Source organism: Equus przewalskii, chromosome 18 (assembly GCF_037783145.1).
Source record: "Equus przewalskii isolate Varuska chromosome 18, EquPr2, whole genome shotgun sequence".
NCBI classification, from domain to species: domain Eukaryota; kingdom Metazoa; phylum Chordata; class Mammalia; order Perissodactyla; family Equidae; genus Equus; species Equus przewalskii.
Window position 1 is genome coordinate 35,927,436 of NC_091848.1, and position 21,136 is coordinate 35,948,571.

Sequence of the window (21,136 nt, forward strand, 5' to 3'; positions counted from 1 at the left end):
CCTATGAACTGGGATATTTACTATCTTTTAACTATTTACTCTATTTGAACATTGAAGTTGTTTCCATATTTTCATTTTTATAAAAACCACTCAAGAAATATCTTCTAGGTAAATCTTTATCTACATCTTTTGTATTTCCTGAGGAGATATACATGGAGTATTTTAAAATACGTTGCCACACTTTAATTCTACTTCAGGAAAAGGTCATGAAAAAATAATTTAAGGAAATACAGTGTTTTTTGGCCAAGAAGATGCAAAAAATCAAGAACAAAAAAAGCCTCCACAGAAATCATAGCAGAGTTAATGAAAATACAATGGTGGAAAACCCATTTTAATATTACAGGCAGACTCTTCTGTGTAGCATAATTGGTTCTGATTGTAAACTTACATTGTAAGCACAGCGTAATAAGCCTGTGACGCTGACATTTTGAGATTATGTTGTTGTAGCTGTCAGGAAAATACTTTATCCTCCTTTTCAGTTTTCCCCATTTTTAAGATCTGTTGTGATAATTTCCAAATAATGTCTCAAGCTAATCAAAACTTTCATAACATATAAAGTACTCGTGTTTTATCAGTTAGAAAAAAAATTGCCACCTTGAGTTACAAGCTCCATAACATTAGCCCTAGGATCTTCATCAATCAATTTATTTATTTTTTAAATGAAAAAACTGAAGTTTAGAGGTGGTGGGACATATTCAGGATCACAAAGGTTAAAGCATAGACAGATTGAGAACCTCGTTCTTTGACTTGCTCTCCCCGACAACAGTTACTCTTATCAATTCATATAACAGAAAGAATCTGATAATGGTAGCCTCTCCCACTCCAAGAAAGGAAATACCTCCAAAAATAAGGAGAAGCATTAATATCTTAACCATGCATTAATCATGAAGGAGGTATAAAATCATTAATTTTTGATTATTTAAGTGCTAATTATATGTTTATGGATTGTCTTTTAGAGATTAAATTGCTATTGGTACCCTCAACAGAAAGTAAATAAAATCAGTGAATGGAACGTAAGACAATTTATTTTGCTATTAGCAATCTTGTTTTTTATTTATTAGTAGGGGGAAATTCTGTTTAATGATAAATGAGATTTTAGAATTCTTTGAATCTCAGTTATCCTAACTAGTCGTTTATCATGTACATTCAAAACTGGCTGTGTATGTCTTCGGATTTTAAATTCTGTGTGTGTGCTACTTATGTTAAATATATTCTTAGAAATCAAAGATCATAAACCCAGTTTATAAGATATTTTTTAAAAAATAATAAAAATATATCTTTTCCAACTTAGAATTAGTCAACAGTTATTATTAAGTACTTAAAATATACCTCAGTATGTTGTCTATATCTCTTCTGACAGCTCCCATTATATATAAATCTGTTACAGCCAGAATCATGTCCCTTATGAAATGGCTCAGTAATTCTTGATTTATTGTTACCCTTTGTGAAGACTGTTAAGGGTAATACAAAAAAAATAGTTGGTGTTGCTTTATGTAGACTACTTTAGAATCTGTTTATTTGCTTATCCTAAAAATTAGCTATATTAAAATATCATAATTCTTGCCCTTATTTGTGAACATTAAGAACAGAGTACTTAATGAACATTCATTAAGAGGGAGATTACCATAAGAGTTCAGACTAGTACTACATTTCCAGTTCAGTATTTGGTCTGATGGCGACCCAGGTAGTGAGCTTAGGTTAGTAATGTAGCTCAGATATCCTTAGTGTCTCTTAATTATCTAGTATAAATTAATTATTGATTAATATAATTTTTTTTTTTAAAGATTGGCACCTGAGCTAACAACTGTTGCTAATCTTCTCTTTTTTTTTTTCTTCTTTTTCTCCCCAAATCCCCCCAGTACATAGTTGTATATTTTAGTTGTGGGTCCTTCTAGTTGTGGCATGTGGGATGCCACCTCAGCGTATCCTAATGACCGGTGCCATGTCTGCGCCCAGGATCCGAACTGGCAAAACCCTGGGCTGCCAAAGCGGAGTGTGTGAACTTAACCACTCGGCCATGGGGCTGGCCCCTGTAATTCTTTTTATATGTTTTTTAAAACCATCTTTGTTATGGGATTACTTAATATGGAACAAGCCCCGTTAGAATAATATTTGTTTGAAAACTACCACTTCTTATGTCTTGTAGCTTCACCCTAAATATTTCAGAATTTGGCAAACAAAATTATTATGATGATCATAATTTTTGTCATAGAATTAGGTTTTTTTTCTTCCTAACATGCATAGAATAGAGTAGAAAATACTTTTTTTTTCATCAAGCTGTCTTGAGATTAAGGTCTATGACTCTATAGCATTAGACATTTAGTTATTCCCAAACTGAGAAAGTTATTAGTACCTATTAATGATCAGACTTTAACCTGATGCAGTATAGCATGTCTTTAAACACTGACATAAGGTTTTACTTTATTTTTAGGAGTATTAGAGGGAACTCTTGAATTGTTCCCATTGTGACATTTTCTGCTCCCATGAACCCCAAAGGGATAGTTAGGTCGTAGTGAAAGTAACCTTGATTCACTATTACCAGGAAATGTTGTCAAATACAGTTGTAAATGAAGTTAATTTCATCCAAAATTAAGTGAAAATTAAGCAAAATAATGATGTTTATTCACTAGAGATGAGAAGAAATAATAGGATTTTTCATAACTGTCTTTTTTTTTGAGATATTAACCACCGTCATGTTTCACATTCAGGTGTCCTCAGTCTGTTGGAGCATGGAGAAGAGTATACATTTTCTCTGCCTTGTGCATATGCCCGGTCAATTCTAACTGTTCCTTGGGTGGAACTGGGTGGCAAAGTCAGTGTCAACTGTGTAAAAACTGGGTATTCAGCCAGCATCACTTTTCATACGAAGCCATTTTATGGTGGCAAACTGCACCGGTAAGAACATTTTAATGATTCCTGGCTCTTATTCTACCAGTTTGATCTTATATTATAACTCCTTATTGTTTTTCTGCTTTGTTTTATGTGAATGGAGTTGAATTTTTATTTGCATTTGTTTCTTGTTTAATATATTTCATCTTTCAAGGCATTCTGGAAATCATGATCTAGTTTTCAAAATAGTGACAGATCTATCTACTCTTGTAAAATTTTCCTGATAAAGTAGTTAACAAAATGTAGAATGGAATTCCTAACACAGGAACATGCAGTCTCTGGCCCAAGGTTTGCCTTTAAAGGAATTCAGACTTGAATGCAGACCTCAGTGGAGGCAGCTGTTGCTACAAGTTAGGGGGAAAATATATCTAATCACAAGAAATAGTTGAGGAAGCACAATGATAGAAGCCAGTCTTTAGGTACTAGTACTGATTGGTGCCTTTGTTTTAATCCCATCTAGGATTGGCCAGTGATTATACCCCCTTTTCAACTTGTTAGTCTCTTCGGCACTAGTCCAGATCATTCAAACTACGGAAGACAAGTTTTTCTAATAGGATCCTCAAGAGGAAACTAACTCTTTCCTTAAGCCCTTGATGTCTATTCTGACTGTCCCTGAAATAGAGATAGTTTTCTTTTTCTATAAACTTTTTATTGAAAAATAACACACACAGAAGTATACAGGTTGATATATTTTCACAAAGTGAAGATTTGAGCACTTTGATCTAGACATGGAACATTACTAGCATCCCTGAGGCCCTCCTCATGCCCTGTTACAGTTACACACACACACACACACACACACACAGGTTAACACACCCCTCCCACTTAGGGTAGCCACTGTCCTGATTTCTAACACCATAGATTAGTTTTGTCTGTTTTTGACTTCTATATAAATGGAGTCATACACTATGTACTCTTTCTTCTTAGACTTCTTTTGGTCAATATTATGTTTTTGAGATTCATCCATGTATACTTGCAGTTCATTCTCCTTAGTGAGGACTCTATTCCATTGTTTGACTATACCACAATTCATTTATTCATTCTAATGTTGATGGGCATTTGGGTAGTTTCCCACTTTGAGGCATTACAAATAGGGCTGCTGGAACACTGTTTGGTAAAGGTATATATGAATTTCTGTTGGGTAGATACCTAGGAGTGAAGTTACTGGGTCATAGGAGATGAAAGTTGAACTGAGGTAGATACTGCCAAACAGTTTTCTTTAGTGCTTATGCCAGAATACACTTCTCCAGCCGTGTATGAGACTTTCCATTGCGTATAGCTCTTTTACCTCTTCACTGGCCAGCTGGGACTCAACAATCTTTGAAGTGGAAAGATTGATTGGCTCCCAGGCATTGAGTGGGCCTTTAACAATACAGATTTCAAAACACTGAAGCAGAGAATTGAAAAAAAGAATACAGGGGCTGGCCCTGTGGCCGAGTGGTTAAGTTGGCGCATTCCACTTCGGCGGCCCAGGGTTTCGCTGGTTCGGATCCTGGGTGCGAACATGGCACTGCTCATCAGGCCATGCTGAGGTGGCATCCCATGTGCCACAACTGGAAGGACCCACAACTAAAAAAAATACAACTCTGTACCAGGGGACTTTGGGGAGAAAAAGGAAAAATAAAATCTTTAAAAAAAAATGAATATAGTTCATCTAAGCAGAACCACTGGACATTGTCAGAATAGTCACCTTTTACCCTTAAAGAAGATATTAATTTAGTTCACACTTTGTTATATGTTCTTCTACTTATTTCCTCATCAGAGTAATCACAGGATTCAAACCTTGCAATTAGAAGGGGCTTTGGAAGTCACTAGCCCAACATTTACTAGGTGCATAAATCCCTTTGCAACACATGCCTGATAACTGATTTGTTCAATCTGTGTTGGAACATTATTATTAGTACAGAACTCACAATGTGTGATGCCTCACACATTCCATTTTCAGACTCCCCCTATTTATATGAAGTTAGAGCTGAAATCTGCATCCTTGTAACATTCTTGCCTTGGTGAAACTGTTCCTCAGTGCATACACTTGAGTAGAATGCTTAAGGGAAGACAACTACAGTAATAAATTTTCCGAAATCCAGCACTTTTTATTGGCAGTGATATTGATGTACTTCTTAGTGGCGTATGTTTTCTTTTCTCTTAAGTATTATTTTCTGGATAAAGAGACATGCAGCAATTTTAGTTGTCTTTTTTGAGTACTATTTCCGGTTCCTGAAACTTCATTCTGCGAGTGTGTGTGTGTGTGCATAAGTCTGTGTGTGTGCATGTACGTATGTGTGTGTGTTATTTGAAATCCTACAGCATTCGTGTTATGTATAAAAACATTTTTTTAAAAAACATGTTGTTTATACACAAACTAATTCTCTTGATTGATATGTCCTATTTCCCCAAAATGGCTGTAAGCTTTTTGACAGAACTGTACTGTTTTGGGCCTTCCATTGCATCTATACAGTGCTGTGCGCATAGTAAGTGATCTGTAAATCATTTTGGAAATATGGTTAAGTGTGAGTTTCTTTCTTCTTGGAGATAGAATCTAGTCCACTCTATCAAACTGTAGCTATTCCCAATGATTCTTTAATTTATTGCTGGTCAACTTCTTAGGTATGAAGCCTTGGATTTGATTTTTTGGATCTTCTCACAATTAATATCCCCTTTCCTCCTCCAGGATAACCCTTCAGGTTTGAAAACAGCTCTTGTAGGCTGTCTTCATTTTTCTCTTCTCTGAGTTTAACATCTTTATTTCTTTCAACAGTCACTCTTAGTCACATGGAAAACTAGGATGGTTGTTTTGGTATTAACATGTTTTATTCAATGCCAGATAGTTGATAGTAACTGAAATGAAAATCCTAGAGCCACAGCCGCAAATCAGTAGCTATTAACAACATCGGTACCAGCTGCTAGGGCAGTGGGGCTCAGCCTATAAGGAAATACTGAGGCTTGTAAACACCAACATACATGGAAAGTTTGTGTTGGAATATTTAATTGTATCTAAGCTAAAAACCCAACACAAATTTTATGGTAACTTTTTTTTTTTTACTTTTGAATTAAGTGTGCTTATCTATATATTCCTAGTCATTCCTTACCATTTGAATATATCTTTTAACCCTGCTATAAGAAAACAATATACTGTTTTGTGCCAGCTATTTTGTGCCATTTTCTGTTTTCCAGCTATCATTCAAAGATATTTTCCTCTTGGTGCCTAGTTTTGTAATGATAGCTTATAATAACTATGAAAACAGAAAATGGACTGTAAAGGGACCCAAAGGGTGATGGAAATCTTCAACAACTTGATATTGGTGGTAGTTGCACCATTACATGCGTTTATCAACACTAATCAAACTGTACACTTAAAAGTGGGTGTATTATATGTAAATTTGCCTCAAAAAACCTGTAAAAATAGAAGAAATAGGAAGTGAGTAACTGATCAATAGTGATGAAATATTCGAGAAAATACTGGCCTTTTTACCCAATAAAATAGTCCATGCTTTTTGAAGACATAGATAATGATTTAGATTTTTCAGCAACAATATTTATTGCATACGTATTTTCATTTACTGATCTAGTCTTTGTCTTTCATTAATATTTCATATGACAGAAGTCTGAACTATTGCCTCAGTTATGTAGTAAAGGGATCTTTATAGGGTTTCTTCTAATATGAATTGTCTAATGTTTAATAAACTGAGAGTTCTACTTAAGGGCTTTTATACATAGAAATCTCTCCAGGGAGAGAGCTGTAAGGTTATAAGGTCTTTAATGAATAGTTACTGAAGACTTTGCTTCATTCATTATGTTCAAAGTGTTGTTCTCCAGTGTGAATTCTCACTTTTTCCAAGTTTGGCTCTATGAATAAAGGCTTTGCTACATTCATTTCATTCAACTTGTGTCTGCTGTATGAAGTCTCTAGTGCTCATCAAGAGACTTTCTTCTGTTAAGGACTTGTCCACATTCGTTACATGTATAGGATTTCTCCCCATTATTGTGTACACTAAGGCCAGAGCTCCAGCTGAAGGCTCTTCCATATTGATTACAGAAGTAGCATTTTCCTCTAGGAGTTTTCTGATGTCAGGTAGAAAATATCAGGTTTTCTGATATTGAGGTAGAGTTCTGGCTGAAGCCTTCACCACATTCATTAGTTTTAGAGTTTCTCTGCTGCGTGAATTTTCCTGTTTTAGCATCAAGGCTAAAACTTTGGCCAAGTATTCTCCCCCCATTAATTAGACATAGGCTGAATCAATGTGAATTCTCTCGTGTTTAAAAGGAAGAGCTCTGGCTGAAGTCTTGTCCACAACTACTATATATTTATAGGGTATTTCTCTAGTGTGAATTCTCTTGTGTTATGTAAGAGTGGAGTATTGACTAAAGGCTTTCCCATATAGATCACACTCATTCAGTTTCTGTTCAGTGTGGATTATTTCATGTTGTTTAAGGAGTGAATGACTATGGAGAGTTGCCTCACAGTGTTTGCCTTCATATGATTTTTCTCCAGTATGTTTTCTCTTGTGCCATTTGCAGTATGAATGATTAATAAAGGTTTTTCTCCAGTGTGAGTTCTTCCATGTCTATAATGGGTAAATAATGACGATAGGAGTTTTTGAAATTATTATTATTCATCAGAAGTTTTTTCTCCTCTGTGAACTTTCTTGGACTGATTAAGAGACAAGATCCTTTTTAAAGATTTCCCTCGTTTATTCCATCCATATGTTATCACATGTTGAGCTGATGTTGACCTGTGAGTGAAAACTTTCCCATATTCATTGTGATTCAGAGGGTTCCTTTCCAGTATTAAATCTCTGCTACTAATAAAGAAGAGGCTGTTAAAGCCTTGCCCACATATATTCATTTGTATTTATACATGTAAATTCTCTGATAGTCTTCAGTTAAAACCTTATTCCACATTTAGTACACATAGTGTTATGTCTCTTACATGTTCAAAATATTCTTCTTTTGTAACAGCTCAACTGTGTAGCTATTCTGATTAACTTTTAAGTCTTAACTTTGCTTCAAGCACTTAATATATGAATTACATTTATGCAAATGTCCCTTTATAAAAATTCAGATTATAGTTTTAAACTCAGGTAAATTTTTTTCCCCCAAACACAAAATATTTAAACCTTTTCCTCAGCCAGTGCTTTATCTTGCTTTAGGTTAAAGTAATAAATATAAATTGTAACAATTTATCATATTCTCAGGACTATCTTTGTGTGGAGAATCAGAATTCATCTCCCAAATCTTAACCATTGCCGTGACATTTAGGTTGTTGCTTGCTGCAAATTTCCTGCATAGAAATGTTCTCTTGATTTAAGTCCCTCTCCAGTACTTAGACTTGTGCCTTTAGGATATCCTCTTTCTTCTCTTCATAGCTCTTCTTGCTCCAATAAGGAAATCGTATGTTTTTCAGAGCTGATGCCTCACTGAGACTAGATTACTCACATTCTTCAGTATCACAACTCTGTTTAAGTTTCTCTAATGCTCAGAGTACTCACCCTTCCTGATGAAGTCCATACCCACATCCTTGTTAAGAACCCCGTTGTCATCTGTCTCAGTCTGTATTCCTTGCTAGGAACAGGCAGATCACTAAGCAAGCAGAGTGGAGATAGACTGAGGAGCCCAAGGCCCATCCGTGGCTGAATCTCCAAGGGCTAGAGAGTGGATCTGCAGGATTAGGATGCATGGTGGCCAGTCGGGGAGAAGGTGGCCAATTTCATAATGCCTTTTCCCCGCTATGTAGTTTTCACAACCTTTCCCGTACAAAAAAGTTTTCATTTATTTAACTACTTTGTATCTACAGTTTTCTTGAGATAGAATCTCTGTTTTAAGAGTTGAGAGGGACTTTAAAAGGATGGGACATACTCAGGCTTCCTTTCATAATAGATTTAACGTTACCATTGTATTTATCCTTAGTGACTTTTTTTTTTTTTTACAAATTTGATCTTTATTCTGAAGACCTTGGGGAGCCAATTAAGATTTTATGCATAGAAGTGATATATTTTATTAATTTTGCTTATTTTTATCTTTCGTTTTGAAATAATTTTTTTTACAGTAGAGTTATAAAAACTCTCATCTACCCTTTGCCTATATTTCCCAATTGTTAACATTTTGCTTCATTAGCTTTTTCAAAATCTCTTTCTCTCTCTAGACACACATACTTTGTTATTATTATGATTCCTGAAACATTTCAGAGTTAAAGACATCATGACACTTTACCCCAAAATATTTTAGCCTGAATTTTCTAAGAACAAGGAAATTCTCTCACATAATCACTGAACAGTCATCAAATTCAGGAAATGTAACATTGATATAATACTGTTATCTAATGTACAGTCCATATTTAATTTTGTCAGTTTTCCCAATAATTAGCAGTATTTTTTCTCTTGATCCAAGATCATGTATTACATTAATTGTTATGTCTCTTTAGTCCTCTGGGCTATTTCCTCAGTCTTTCGTTGTCTCTTATGACATTGACATTTTTGAAGAATATAGGTTGATTTTATAGACTGCTTCTCCATTTGCGTTTGTTTTTTTTGAGGTTTTGACAAGAATACATTATAAGCAGTTTTGCACCTGGAACTGATTTATTTTATTTTATTTTTTTGCTGAGGAAGATTGACCCTGAGTTAACATCTGTTGCCAATCTTCTTCTTTTTGCTTGAGGAAGATTTGCCCTGAGCTAACATCTGTGCCAGTCTTCCTCTATTTTGTATGTGGGTCACCACAGAGTGTGGCCGCCAACAAGTGCTATAGGTCTGCACTCGGGAACCAAACCTGGGGTGCTGAAGTGGAGCACACCAAACTTAACCACTAGGCCATGGGGCCAGCCCCTGGAAGTGATATATTTTAAATCTGTATTTTAAAAAAGATCAATCTGGTGGCAGATGAAGAATGGACTTGGGGGGCACTTGGGCATTCAGAATTGACAGACTGCAAGGAATAACTGATAGGACGTAGAGGAGTTAAGGGGCATCTAAGATAACTTTGGATGATGTCCTAGTTATCTACTGCTGGTGATAAACCCCTCTAAAACTTAGCGCTTAAAACAGCTGTTTATTATTCTCTTTCCCAGTTCTGTGGATTGACCAGGCTCAGCTGGGTGATTCTCACATGGTGTCTTTCATGTGGTTGTAGTGGGATGTTGGTTGAGGCTTCAGTCATCCAGGGCCTTGACCTAGCTCTATATCCAAGGTAGCTCACTCAGGCGGGAGGCAGTAGATCTGGGTGTTGACCTGGAGCTCAGCTGGAGCTGTCATTCAGAAGGCCTGCATGTGGCCCTCACACATGGCCCGGACTTCTTCCGTCTTGGCAGCTGGATTCCTAGAGGGAGCATCCAAAGCAAGCATTCTAAAAACCTTCCTGGCTTTTGATACCTGGTTTTCATACTTTGACTTTTTAAAGACTCCTAATAATTTCAGATTTCTTACTTTTGTTAATCAGTCATTATATTTGCCATCTTGTTTGTTTGAATTTCTTACTTAAATTGGCTTCTTTTCCCTCCATACTCTTTAGTATCCACAAGGCCGCACTCACTGGGTCTTCTCGTTACTTGGAAGTGTAACACTTTTCTCTAACACAGTCTCTCTCTCTCTCTCTCTCTCCTTTGCGTTCACATCTCTTCCCATAACTCGAGGGATGCTTTTGGCTGACTCCAAAGTTTCCTCATTTTTTCCATTCTGATCTCCCTTAAGACCAATGGTTTCACCTAATTTCTCACTTACAAGATTCCTATTAGAAAGACTTCTCTATTCTTGACATTTTTTCTTCTTTGATTTTACAGAATATTATAACAAAGGCCTTCTTTTATCCCTGTATTAATGGCCTTGTCTCCCTCCTCAGGCAGCCTAGTTTTTCCTGCTATCTGCAATCAGAGCAGACACAGTATCTGCTGTCTGCATTTGCTACAAATGTATTATCTTCCACTTGTCTTCTCTTACTCCCTCATTTTCCACAGCTATCTATGATGCAGCCAAGCAAGGCTGCTTAACTATTGCTCATGCTCATGTCCATCTCCTGATCCCATTTTCCACACACGCATATATATATTTTATATATATTTTTATATATTTATATATATATATCTCTCTCATCATTATCATCCTAAAGTGAGGTAGGAATTATCTATATAGATAAATAAATATAGCACTATATCTGTCTATATAATGGTATGATAGAAAGATTATGCTAACTATCTGAGTGACACACTTTTCTGCATATTGGAGCTACAGAGTAGAAAAAAGACTATCTCTGCCTTCAGGAAGCTTTCAGTCTAGTGTTAGAATCCAGGGCGCTATCTTTGGAAAGCATTTGCAAGTCTTTTAGGAAAAACTCACATATAATAGTTAAAAATAAAGTCTGTAATTTTATAATAACCATAATGATGGAAAAGGGCAATAATGCTGTAAAGCCAGGATTAAGTAATTACTATACCTGAAAATAAAATTTAGTTCTGACTTATCTGTTAAAGTAAAAAAGAATCATGATGCTCAAGATACTTCTCATTGTCTGATAAAGGAAGCCTGTCACTTTTTCAAGAGAGACAAGCTATTTTCCTGGTATTAAATTCTAAAGGGATTTGTTGTAGGTTTCTTTATATAGTGGTATTGAGTAACATTATGGACAACATTTTCTTTAGTATTTGTGCATAAAATGTAAGTATCCTTCTTATGAGTATTTCTTATATATATCAATGAAACCTAAAGCTAAAATCTTAACTTTCAATCAATGAAAGCTTTCTATATGAAGGCAAGTTAATAAATCTAGTGATTTTCTGGTATTCCAAATAGCTATAGAGACAGGGTCTAGACAATCTAACAAGCCAATTTGATGTCAAGTTTTTAGAAAGTGAGAGAGCAAATACCTTATCAATTATCCCCATTTTAGAGATGAGTAGGATGACAACTTAAGATTTAGCTCTTTGGTAACTGTCTTAAGGGCAGCATATTCTGTTATTGGTTGATGCGTGATCTAGATGTGTGTGCTTGAGCTATTTAGATATTCATTTACTTATTATCTGTGATTGCTTTCATGCTACAATGACAGATGTTAAGTAGTTGTGACAGAGACAATCTGGCCCTATGAATCCTAAGATATTTACTTTCTGGTCCTTTGCAGAAGTTTGCCAACCCTTCATTAGACCGTTATGATGAATTATTATATGCAAAATGAGGCGAGGCCCTTCTTCCTCCTTGTGTTCCGTTTGCAAGTTCCTCATGGCCTACCTCTAGTATGTGTGCTTCTTTTTCCCTGCCCCAGTTCTCTTCACACTGCTCTTGCAGTGTAGCTGCACTAAGCAGCAGGGACCCCATGTGACCCAGTGTGCATCAACAGAGACCCAGGGTTTACTTGTCGAGTGGAAAGGCATGTGGGAGATAAGGATAACTTGAGAGATTGTGCTGTGGCAGTAAAAGAGAGATCAAATGAGGAACAGATTATTGTTCCTTAGTTCTTGGAGTATAGCTTTAGGTATGTGTGGATGGAGGAGGGAAGAGATAAGTGTTCCGTGTCATCTCCTCATATCCTGTTTGGTTAGAGATAAATTTTTAAGAAAGGGAACAATGTTGGCAAATGGAATCAGAGAGGAAACATGAACATCACAAGAAACATTCAGTCAGGCAAGAAACCCTTAGCAGTGGAATTAAGTTCATATGCTTTGAAATATAACCCAGAGTTCCCACCTTTACTGTAATCAAGCAGCCTTGTAGTCATGGTGTTGTTTGTATCCAGTGAGCTATAGTTACACCTAACTTTTGATTTTGGATGTTTGGTTTGCTCTTGGATTCCAAACTCCTGTACACCTTGACCGCTAAGATCTAGTTCATAGGTCATTTGCTTATTGGCCCCTACACCTCTGCCTTGAGCTCTAGGTTTGCAGACCTTTAACTTCTGATTAAAAGCTGTGGGCTCCCTAAATTCAACTATGTCCCTCTGGTTCCCAGGCCCTTGTCTTATACCTGACATATGCTACCTAGGGTTCCTGAGCTGTCACATGACCCTCTGGGCTTTGGTCCTTTGAATTCCCTTTTGAATCCAGATAAACCATAATCCCTGGCACACTGGTTAGACCTTGACATTTGCCCACTGGTCTCTGAGTACTGAACCTCTATCTAATCTGACCCTGTTATTGTTTCCTACAATGAACAGAAAATACTTCATTGAAAATAGTTAGACCTGTTCCTATTCCAACTTTCATTTGAGCTGCATCCTACCTGTCGATAAACCAGCCAGATAACTCTTCATTAAACTTTCAACAACAGTAGTGTTTGAGTCCTAAGTTCTGTGTTGATAATAATGTTTTGCATACCAGTACTCTTCTAATTTTTCTATTTCACCAAGAGAATTTAAAAATTTTCAACTTATCTTTTCTATTTTTCTACTCATTGATTTGTCTGGTCTCTATATTTAATTTAAAATTAGGCTTGCGCAGTTTTATAAAGAATTGATATATCCATAACTCAAAATATAATGACTACGAACTTTTAAATAAATTGACCTAGTTAAAAAGAAAGTCAGATTGTAATGTTGTAACATTTTTAGACTACAATAAAAAAGAAATGTTAATATTTTTCATATTTCTACTTAGTTTTAATATGATAATTTTGTTTGTAGCAAGCATTTTATGATAATTTATGGTGATTTAGTCTCTGGTTTGATTCCCAGTATTCTTTCTAAAGATTAAAATTGATGTTATTTGAAAAAATGCTAATTAAAAAAATTATCTAGTAAGCTGTCATGGGATTTATAAAGAGTCTGACTTTGCCATTGACGAATTGAAGTGAACTGTTTAACCAGTTTGAACAGAATTTACAAGGAGCATTCTTGGGTTTCAGAATCCTAAGAAACAAACCTAATATCACTTATTGCACTCAGAGCATGTCTTTATTTTCTACCTGCCTCCAGGGTTACAGGTGAAGTAAAACACAACATCACCAACACTGTGGTATGCAGAGTGCAAGGGGAATGGAATAGTGTTCTTGAGTTCACGTATAGCAATGGAGAGACGAAGTATGTGGACTTGACTAAATTGTCAGTGACAAAGAAAAGAGTAAGACCTCTGGAGAAACAAGATCCATTTGAATCCAGGTATGTCATCCTCCCATCCACCCAGAAAAGAGTCAGAAGCTATGGATCTTAATCTAAGCCTTTTCACTAACTTGCAACCTTGGGTAAGTCACTCCACAACTTTACACCAGCTTCCTCATGTGTAAATTGAAAGGGTTGGTCTGGTCTGATGCTCTTAAACCCATTACCAGCTATGACCTTATATGATACACAGTCACATTTTAGTAAAAATCAAACATTTATAAACTTGGCAAAAGTGTTAAAATTTAATCAAAAGATTACTATCCTTATCATAAAAACTCTTACAAATTATTAACAAAAGGACAGGTGCCCCAATAGAAAAATGAGCAAAGGATATAAGGACGTAGTTCACAAAAATACGGGGAAAAAATGCCCACTGAAAAAATGAAAAGTTGTTCAGTGTAATTAGAATTCAAAGAAATACAAATTAGTTAATAAGACAAATTGTTTTTAAAATACTCTTTTGAGGAAAACTATGAGCTAATAGACGTTTTGATACTGCGAGTTAGTATCAAAGGATATCCTCTGATCAAATATCAGAGGATATTTTGGCAATATATGTCATAGGCCTTTAAAAGTCAATGAGGAGGATCTGTATGTGTTGATAAGGTTAGTCTCCAAATGTGTTTACAGTGGTGCTTCTGGAGAGGAGTACTGCAGTCTGGGAAGCAAAAAGGCGCACTTTTCATAGAATGCCCTTGTGTACTGTTTAAATTTTCTATCACATGGAAGTATTGCTGTATCAATTTTTTAAAAAGAGTACAAGGAAAGAAAAAAAGAAATACAAGGAAGCATTGAACATCTTAATTTAAGATTACATGAATAGAACCAATCAATTTATAACTAGATGTGGAAAGGGATTAAATACCCATTAACCAGATACTCAGATTGGGTCAAAAAGTAAAACAGTAATGATTGAAAAAAAAAATTCTTCTAAGGATTTATCCTAAAAGAGAAGTTCTCAAGGTTTGGTCTGCTCAGAATTTTTTCATAATAATGCTAAGATGTTGTTTCCCTTTTTCACTCTGTTAGCAGTTGCATGCGTGGTGCAAAAGCGATGGTGGATAGCACTGCTGAGCCTTAGCGCTGGTCACAGCAGTGGCACCAGATCACACTATACAAGTAGTCACTGTATCTTCACTGCCACGTCCTTGCATTTTTTTTTAGATGCCAGTTTCTTTTTTTGAATATCCTTGAAAAAGCAGTACAGATTATTAGTTTTATGCTGTCTAGACCATCGAGTACCCATCTTTTTAATATTCTGTGTGACAAATTGGGAGTATGCATAAAACATTCATCTATCTACTAAAGTAGAACAGTGGTTATCTGGAGGAAAAGCACTTGTGCAGTTGTTTGAGTTACAAGCTGAACTAATTACTCTTTTCGTGAAACACCGTTTTTAGTTAAAAGAATGATTGACAGAAAAACTATAGCTTTTCTAATTTCAATATTGGGCAAACATTTTTCTTGTAAATGAATGACATGAACATGGCACTTCAAGAAAACAGTTGACAATATTTGTTGCTAATAATAAAATTTCACTGGAAATAACCTAACTGTCCATCAACAGATGAGTAGATAGATAAATTGTGGTATATGGACACAATGGAATATTATTCAGCCATAGAAAAGAAGAAAGTCTTGCCATCTGTGACAACATGGACGGACCTTGAGGGCATTATGCTAAGTGAAATAAGTCAGACAGACAAAGACAAATACTGTGCAATCTCACTTTTATGTGGAAACTCGGGGGGAAAAAACTCATAGAAAAAGAAATCAGATTTGTGGTTACCAGAGGCGGGAACCGGGAGTGGAATTGATGAAGGTAGTCAAAAGGTACAAACTTCCAGTTATAAGATGAATAACTACCGGGATGTAATGTACAATATAACGACTATAATTAACACAGCTGTATGGTATATTTGGAAGTTGTTAAAAGAATAAATCCTAAGAGTTCTCATCACGAGGAAAATAACTTTTTTTTTTTTTTTGTATCTGGATGAGATGATGGATGTTAACTAAACATTGTGGCAATCATTTCACAATATATGTAAGTTATTATGCTGTACACCTTAAACTTACACAGTACTGTATGTCAATTATATCTCAATAAAACTGGAAAAAAAATTTAAGCTTCAAGGCAAAAATCAGTTTCGGAAAACTTGTATCTGCCACCATGAACTTGGAAACTTTCCAGGTAAAGAGTTTTCTGATGAAATTGGTGGTGATATTAATAAATGTGGATTTTTTTAAACATTATATAATAAAATATGTGGACACCTAGAAGATCATTTTTCAAATGATCAATGCGTGATATTACAAAATCATTCAAGACGCCATTCAAGATCCATTCAAAAAATGCATTCAAGATGCCAGTTAGACCATTAGATTTCCATATAGCAGAGTATGAAAAATTTATTGACATTTTTCAGTTTCCACATTTCAGCTAACTTTAAAAAACTACCACTTACTGAGTTTGATATAGTATCAAAGAATTGAATTATTTGAAAAGTCTATTAAAATATTCTTCGCTTTTTCAACTGTATATCTGTGTGAGGCTAGATTTTCTATTTATATTTTAAAACAGTATATCACAACAGATTGAATATAGCTGCAGATACAAGAATCCGCCTATTATTAAACCAGGTGTTTGAGATACTGCTGGATTCTCTTTGCCAAAATTTTATTAAAGATTTTTTTATATCTACATTCATGAGGGATATTGGTCTGTTGTTTTCTTTGGGGAAAAGTTCTTTTTTAATTTTTATGGAGATCATGTTGGTTTATAACATTGTGTAATTTCAGCTGAACATTATTATATATCAGTTTCTGTATAGACTGCATTGTGCTCACCACCAATAGTCTAGTTTTTGTCTGTCACCATACATACGTTCCCCTTTACCCCTTTCGCCCACCCGCAACCCCCTTCCCCTCTGGTAACTACTAATCTGTTCTCTTTATCCATGTGTTTATTTATCTTCCACATATGAGTAAAATCATACGATGTTTCTCTTTCTTTGTCTGGCTTATTTCTCTTAACATAATACCCTCAAGGTCCATCCATGTTGTTGCAAATGAGACGATTTTGTCTTTTTATGGCTAATATTCCATTGTATATATAAATCACATCTTCTCTATCTGTTCATCTTTTGATGGGCACTTTGGTGGCTTCCACGACTTGGCTATTGTGAATAATGCTGCAGTGAACATAGGAGAGCATAAATCTCTTTGTGTTGTTGATTTCATGTTTTTTGGATAAATACCCAGTAGTGGGATAGCTGGATCATTTAGTATTTCTATTTTTTAATTTTTTGAGAAATCTTCATACTGTTTTCCATAGTGGCTGTACCAAGTTTGCATTCCCACCAGCAGTGTATGAGGGTTCCCTTTTCTCCACATCCTCTCCAACATTTATTTTTTGTCTTGTTAATTACAGCCATTTTAACAAATGTAAGGTGATATCTCATTGTAGTTTTGATTTGCATTTCCCTAATAATTAGTAATGTTGAACATCTTTTCATGTGTCTGTTGGCCATCTGTATATCTTCTTTGGAAAGATGTCTGTTCATCTCCTCTGCCCATTTTTTGATCATGTTGTTTTTTGTTGTTGTCGAGTTGTATGAGTTCTTTATATACTTTGGAGATTAGCTCCTTGCTGGATATATGATTTGCAAATATTTTCTCCCAGTTAGTGGGTTGTCTTTTCATTTTGTTCACAGTTTACTTTGCCTTGCAGAAGTTATTTAATCTGATGTAGTCCCATTTGTTAATTTTTTCTTATGCTTCCCTTGAGTGAGAACACTCGTGTGTTCAAAAATATACTGCTAAGACCAATGTCAAAGAGTGTACTGCTTATATTTTCTTCTAGGAGTTTTATGGTTTCGGGTCTTACGTCCAAGTCTTTTTTTTTGATGAAGATTAGCCCTGAGCTAACTACTGCCAATCCTCCTCTTTTTGCTGAGGAAGACTGGCCCTGAGCTCACATCCATGCCCATCTTCCTCTATTTTATACGTGGGACGCCTACCACAGCCTGGCTTTTGCCAAGCGGTGCCATGTCTGCACCCAGGATCCGAACTGGCGAACCCCAGGGCGCCAAAGTGGAACATGCACACTTAACTGCTGTGCCACCAAGCCAGCCCCAATATATGAGGGCTGAATACTGCCATTTTATCTCTTGTTTTCTGGTGGTTCTATATTTCCATTGTTTCTTTTCCCTTTTATTTAGGACTGCCATTTCAATTTGGTGGTTTTCTGTGATAGTTTTTTCAGTTTTCTCTTTATTTGTGATTTGTGGCTCTGGTGTGGGTTTTTTTTTTTTTTTTTTGAGGAAGGTTACCCCTGAGCTAACTACTGCCAGTCCTCCTCTTTTTTGCTGAGGAAGACTGGCCCTGAGCTAACATCCGTGCCCCTCTTCCTCTACTTTATATGTGGGACGCCTGCCACAGCATGGCATGCCAAGCAATGCCATGTCGGCACCTGGGATCTGAACCAGCAAACCCTGGGCCACCAAGAAGCGGAACATGCGAACCCAACTGCTGTGCCACTGTGCTGGCCTCTCTGCTCTGATTTTTTGTTTAGTGGTTATCATGAGGCTTTTATAAAAGATTTCATAGATGAGGGGCCAGCCCTGTGGCCAAGTAGTTAAGTTCGCATGCTCCACTTCGGCAGCCCAGGGTTTCTCTGGTTCGGATCCTAGACGCGGACATGGCACCGCTCATCAGGCTATGTTGAGGTGGCGTCCCACATGCCACAACTAGAAGGACCCACAACTAAAAATACAACTATGTATTGGTGGGATTTGGAGAGAAAAGCAAAAAAAACCCCAAAGATTGGCAACAGTTGTTAGCTCAGGTGCCAATCTTTAAAAAAAAGAAAACAAGATTTCATAGATGAGATGGTCCGTTTTTTGATAGCCTCATATCTCCATTAGCCTAATCAGGTTCCATCCTTTTCCTTTTCCCCTTCTGCATTATTGTTGTCACAAATTGTTCTTTTTTGTATTGTGAGTTTGTGACTGAATTGAAGTGTTTATAGTTATTTTTCATGCTTTCTTTCCCTTTATCTTTTCTGTTTTAATTGTTTACTAACATAGTCTAATAGCTGCGATTTTCTGATTCTGTCTGTTTTTCTCCTTGCTTAAGGTTTTATAAGACTTTGCTTTTTAGTTTCAGATAGGAGGGCTCTTTTCAACATTTCTTGTAAGGCAGGCCTAGTGACAATGAACTCCCTCAGCTTTTGTTTATCTGTGAAAGTTTTTATTTCTCCATCATATCTGAAGGATACTTTCACTGGATAGAGTATTCTTGGCTGAAAGTTTTTGTTTTTGAGTATTTTGAATATATCATTCCACTCTCTCCTAGCCTGTAAGGTTTCTGCTGAGAAATCCACTGAAAGCCTGATGGGGTTCCTTTGTGGGTTATTTTCTTTTGCCTTGCTGCCCTTAATATTTTTTTTTTTTTGTCATTGGTTTTTTCCAGTTTTAATAGTATATGACTTGAAGGAGGTGTTTTTGCATTGATGTAATTAGCAGTTGTACTGGCTTCATGTACTTCTAAGTCCAGTTCTTTCCCTAGGTTTAGGAAGTTCTCAGCTATTATTTCTTTGAAAGGGGCCTGCCTGGTGGCACAGCAGTTAAGTTCGGACCTACACACTGCTCATCAAGCCATGTTGTGACGTACAGAATAGAGGAAGATTGGCACAGGTGTTTAGCTCAGGGCCAGTCCTCCTCACAAAATAAAACAAAACAAAACAAAAACCTCTCTGTTCCTTTCTCCCTTCCTTCTCCATCTGGAATACCTATAATCCTTGTGTCACTTTTCCTAATTGAGTCAGATATTTCTTGAAGAATTTCTTCACTTTTTAAAAAGTTTAATTCTCTCTCCTCCTCCACCTGAAGCATTTCTATCCTCTAAATCACTAATTCTGTCCTCCATAATGTCAGCTCTCTTTTTTATGGTTTCTAGATTATTTTTTATCTCATTAATTGTGTTCTTCATGTCTAGAATTTCTGTGGTTTTTTGGTAAGCTTCAGTCTCTTTGGTGAAGAATTCCTTTTGTTCATTTATTTTATTCTTTGAGCTCTTTTAACTATCTTTCTGAGTTTTCTTGTAACTCATTGAGTTCCTTTATGACAACTGTTTTGAATTCTCTGTCGTTTAGATTGTAAATTTCTGTGACTTCAGGATTGGTTTCTGGAGACTTGTCATTTTTGTTCTGCTCTGAATTGTTATTCATAGCATTTGATGAATTGATCTTTTGCCAGCACATTTGTGGTAGTATCAGGTCGCAGATTCCCCCTACCACTGCTGGTGGAGGGGTAGACAGGAGTTATGTTTTCTGATCCCGACCCATTTGCTGGAATTTGTGCTGATGGGGGTGCTCAGTGTTTGTGCAGGCTGGCCTCAGCCACTTGGTGGCGCATGCATGCACAGGTGGGACCTCTTTGCTCCACCAGCAGGTTGCTCTCTGCAGGCAAGTACACAGCACTCGGCAGGGGACCAGCCAAGATGCTATGCTAGCTGGGATGGGAGGGGTGCTTTCTTTTGTCAGTGGGCCGGCTCTGTACTTGCTGGCAGCTCAGTTGAGCCACCACCACTCTCAAGGAGTGTTCCCACAGGCAGGTCCACTGTGGCACAGGGGGCACTCCCACCAGCCAGGCCACCACTCCAAAAGTGATCATGTACAGGCTGGGTTGCCCCCACCTCCTCTTACAGTCATGTTGGCCGCTGTGTGAGGACCTGTGACCTAAGTCACTGCCATCAGAGAGGCAGAGGGGTCCACTCACCCAGTTCCACTGCTTTCCAGGAATCCAGTTCACCCTCCTTCAGCTGTATCACTGCATGGATCTCTCAGGCATCCTGTTGTGCTGTGTAGAGAATCCTGTGTTGGTTAATGAATGTCCATTTTGTTGTAATTTAGAGGGAAGAGACAATGGGAACAACTCACTCCACCATGATGCTGATGTCATTCTCCTTTGGGGGAAAATTTTTAACTACAAATTCAACATCTTTAGGTCACAGGGATATTTCGGTTATCTATTTCTTCTTGAGTGAGCTTTGGTAGTTTGTATCTTTCAAGGAATTGGTTCATTTCATCTAATTTGTCTCATTTACTGGTGTATAGTTCATAGCATCCCCTTATTTTTCTTTTAATGTGTGTAGGATCTGTAGT

At 36.6% G+C, this 21,136-nt stretch overlaps 1 protein-coding gene across 3 annotated transcripts in view; it reads left to right on the plus strand.

The window, feature by feature from the left end:
* OSBPL11 (oxysterol binding protein like 11) overlaps nt 1–21,136 on the plus strand; it is an 82,231-nt gene that overhangs the window by 54,300 nt on the left and 6,795 nt on the right. For all 3 annotated transcript variants that reach the window (XM_008518377.2, XM_070583635.1, XM_008518380.2), the window contains 2 exons: nt 2,709–2,895; nt 13,783–13,965. In XM_008518377.2, coding sequence (XP_008516599.2) covers nt 2,709–2,895; nt 13,783–13,965 — 370 coding nt within the window. The remainder of the gene's footprint in view (nt 1–2,708; nt 2,896–13,782; nt 13,966–21,136) is intronic.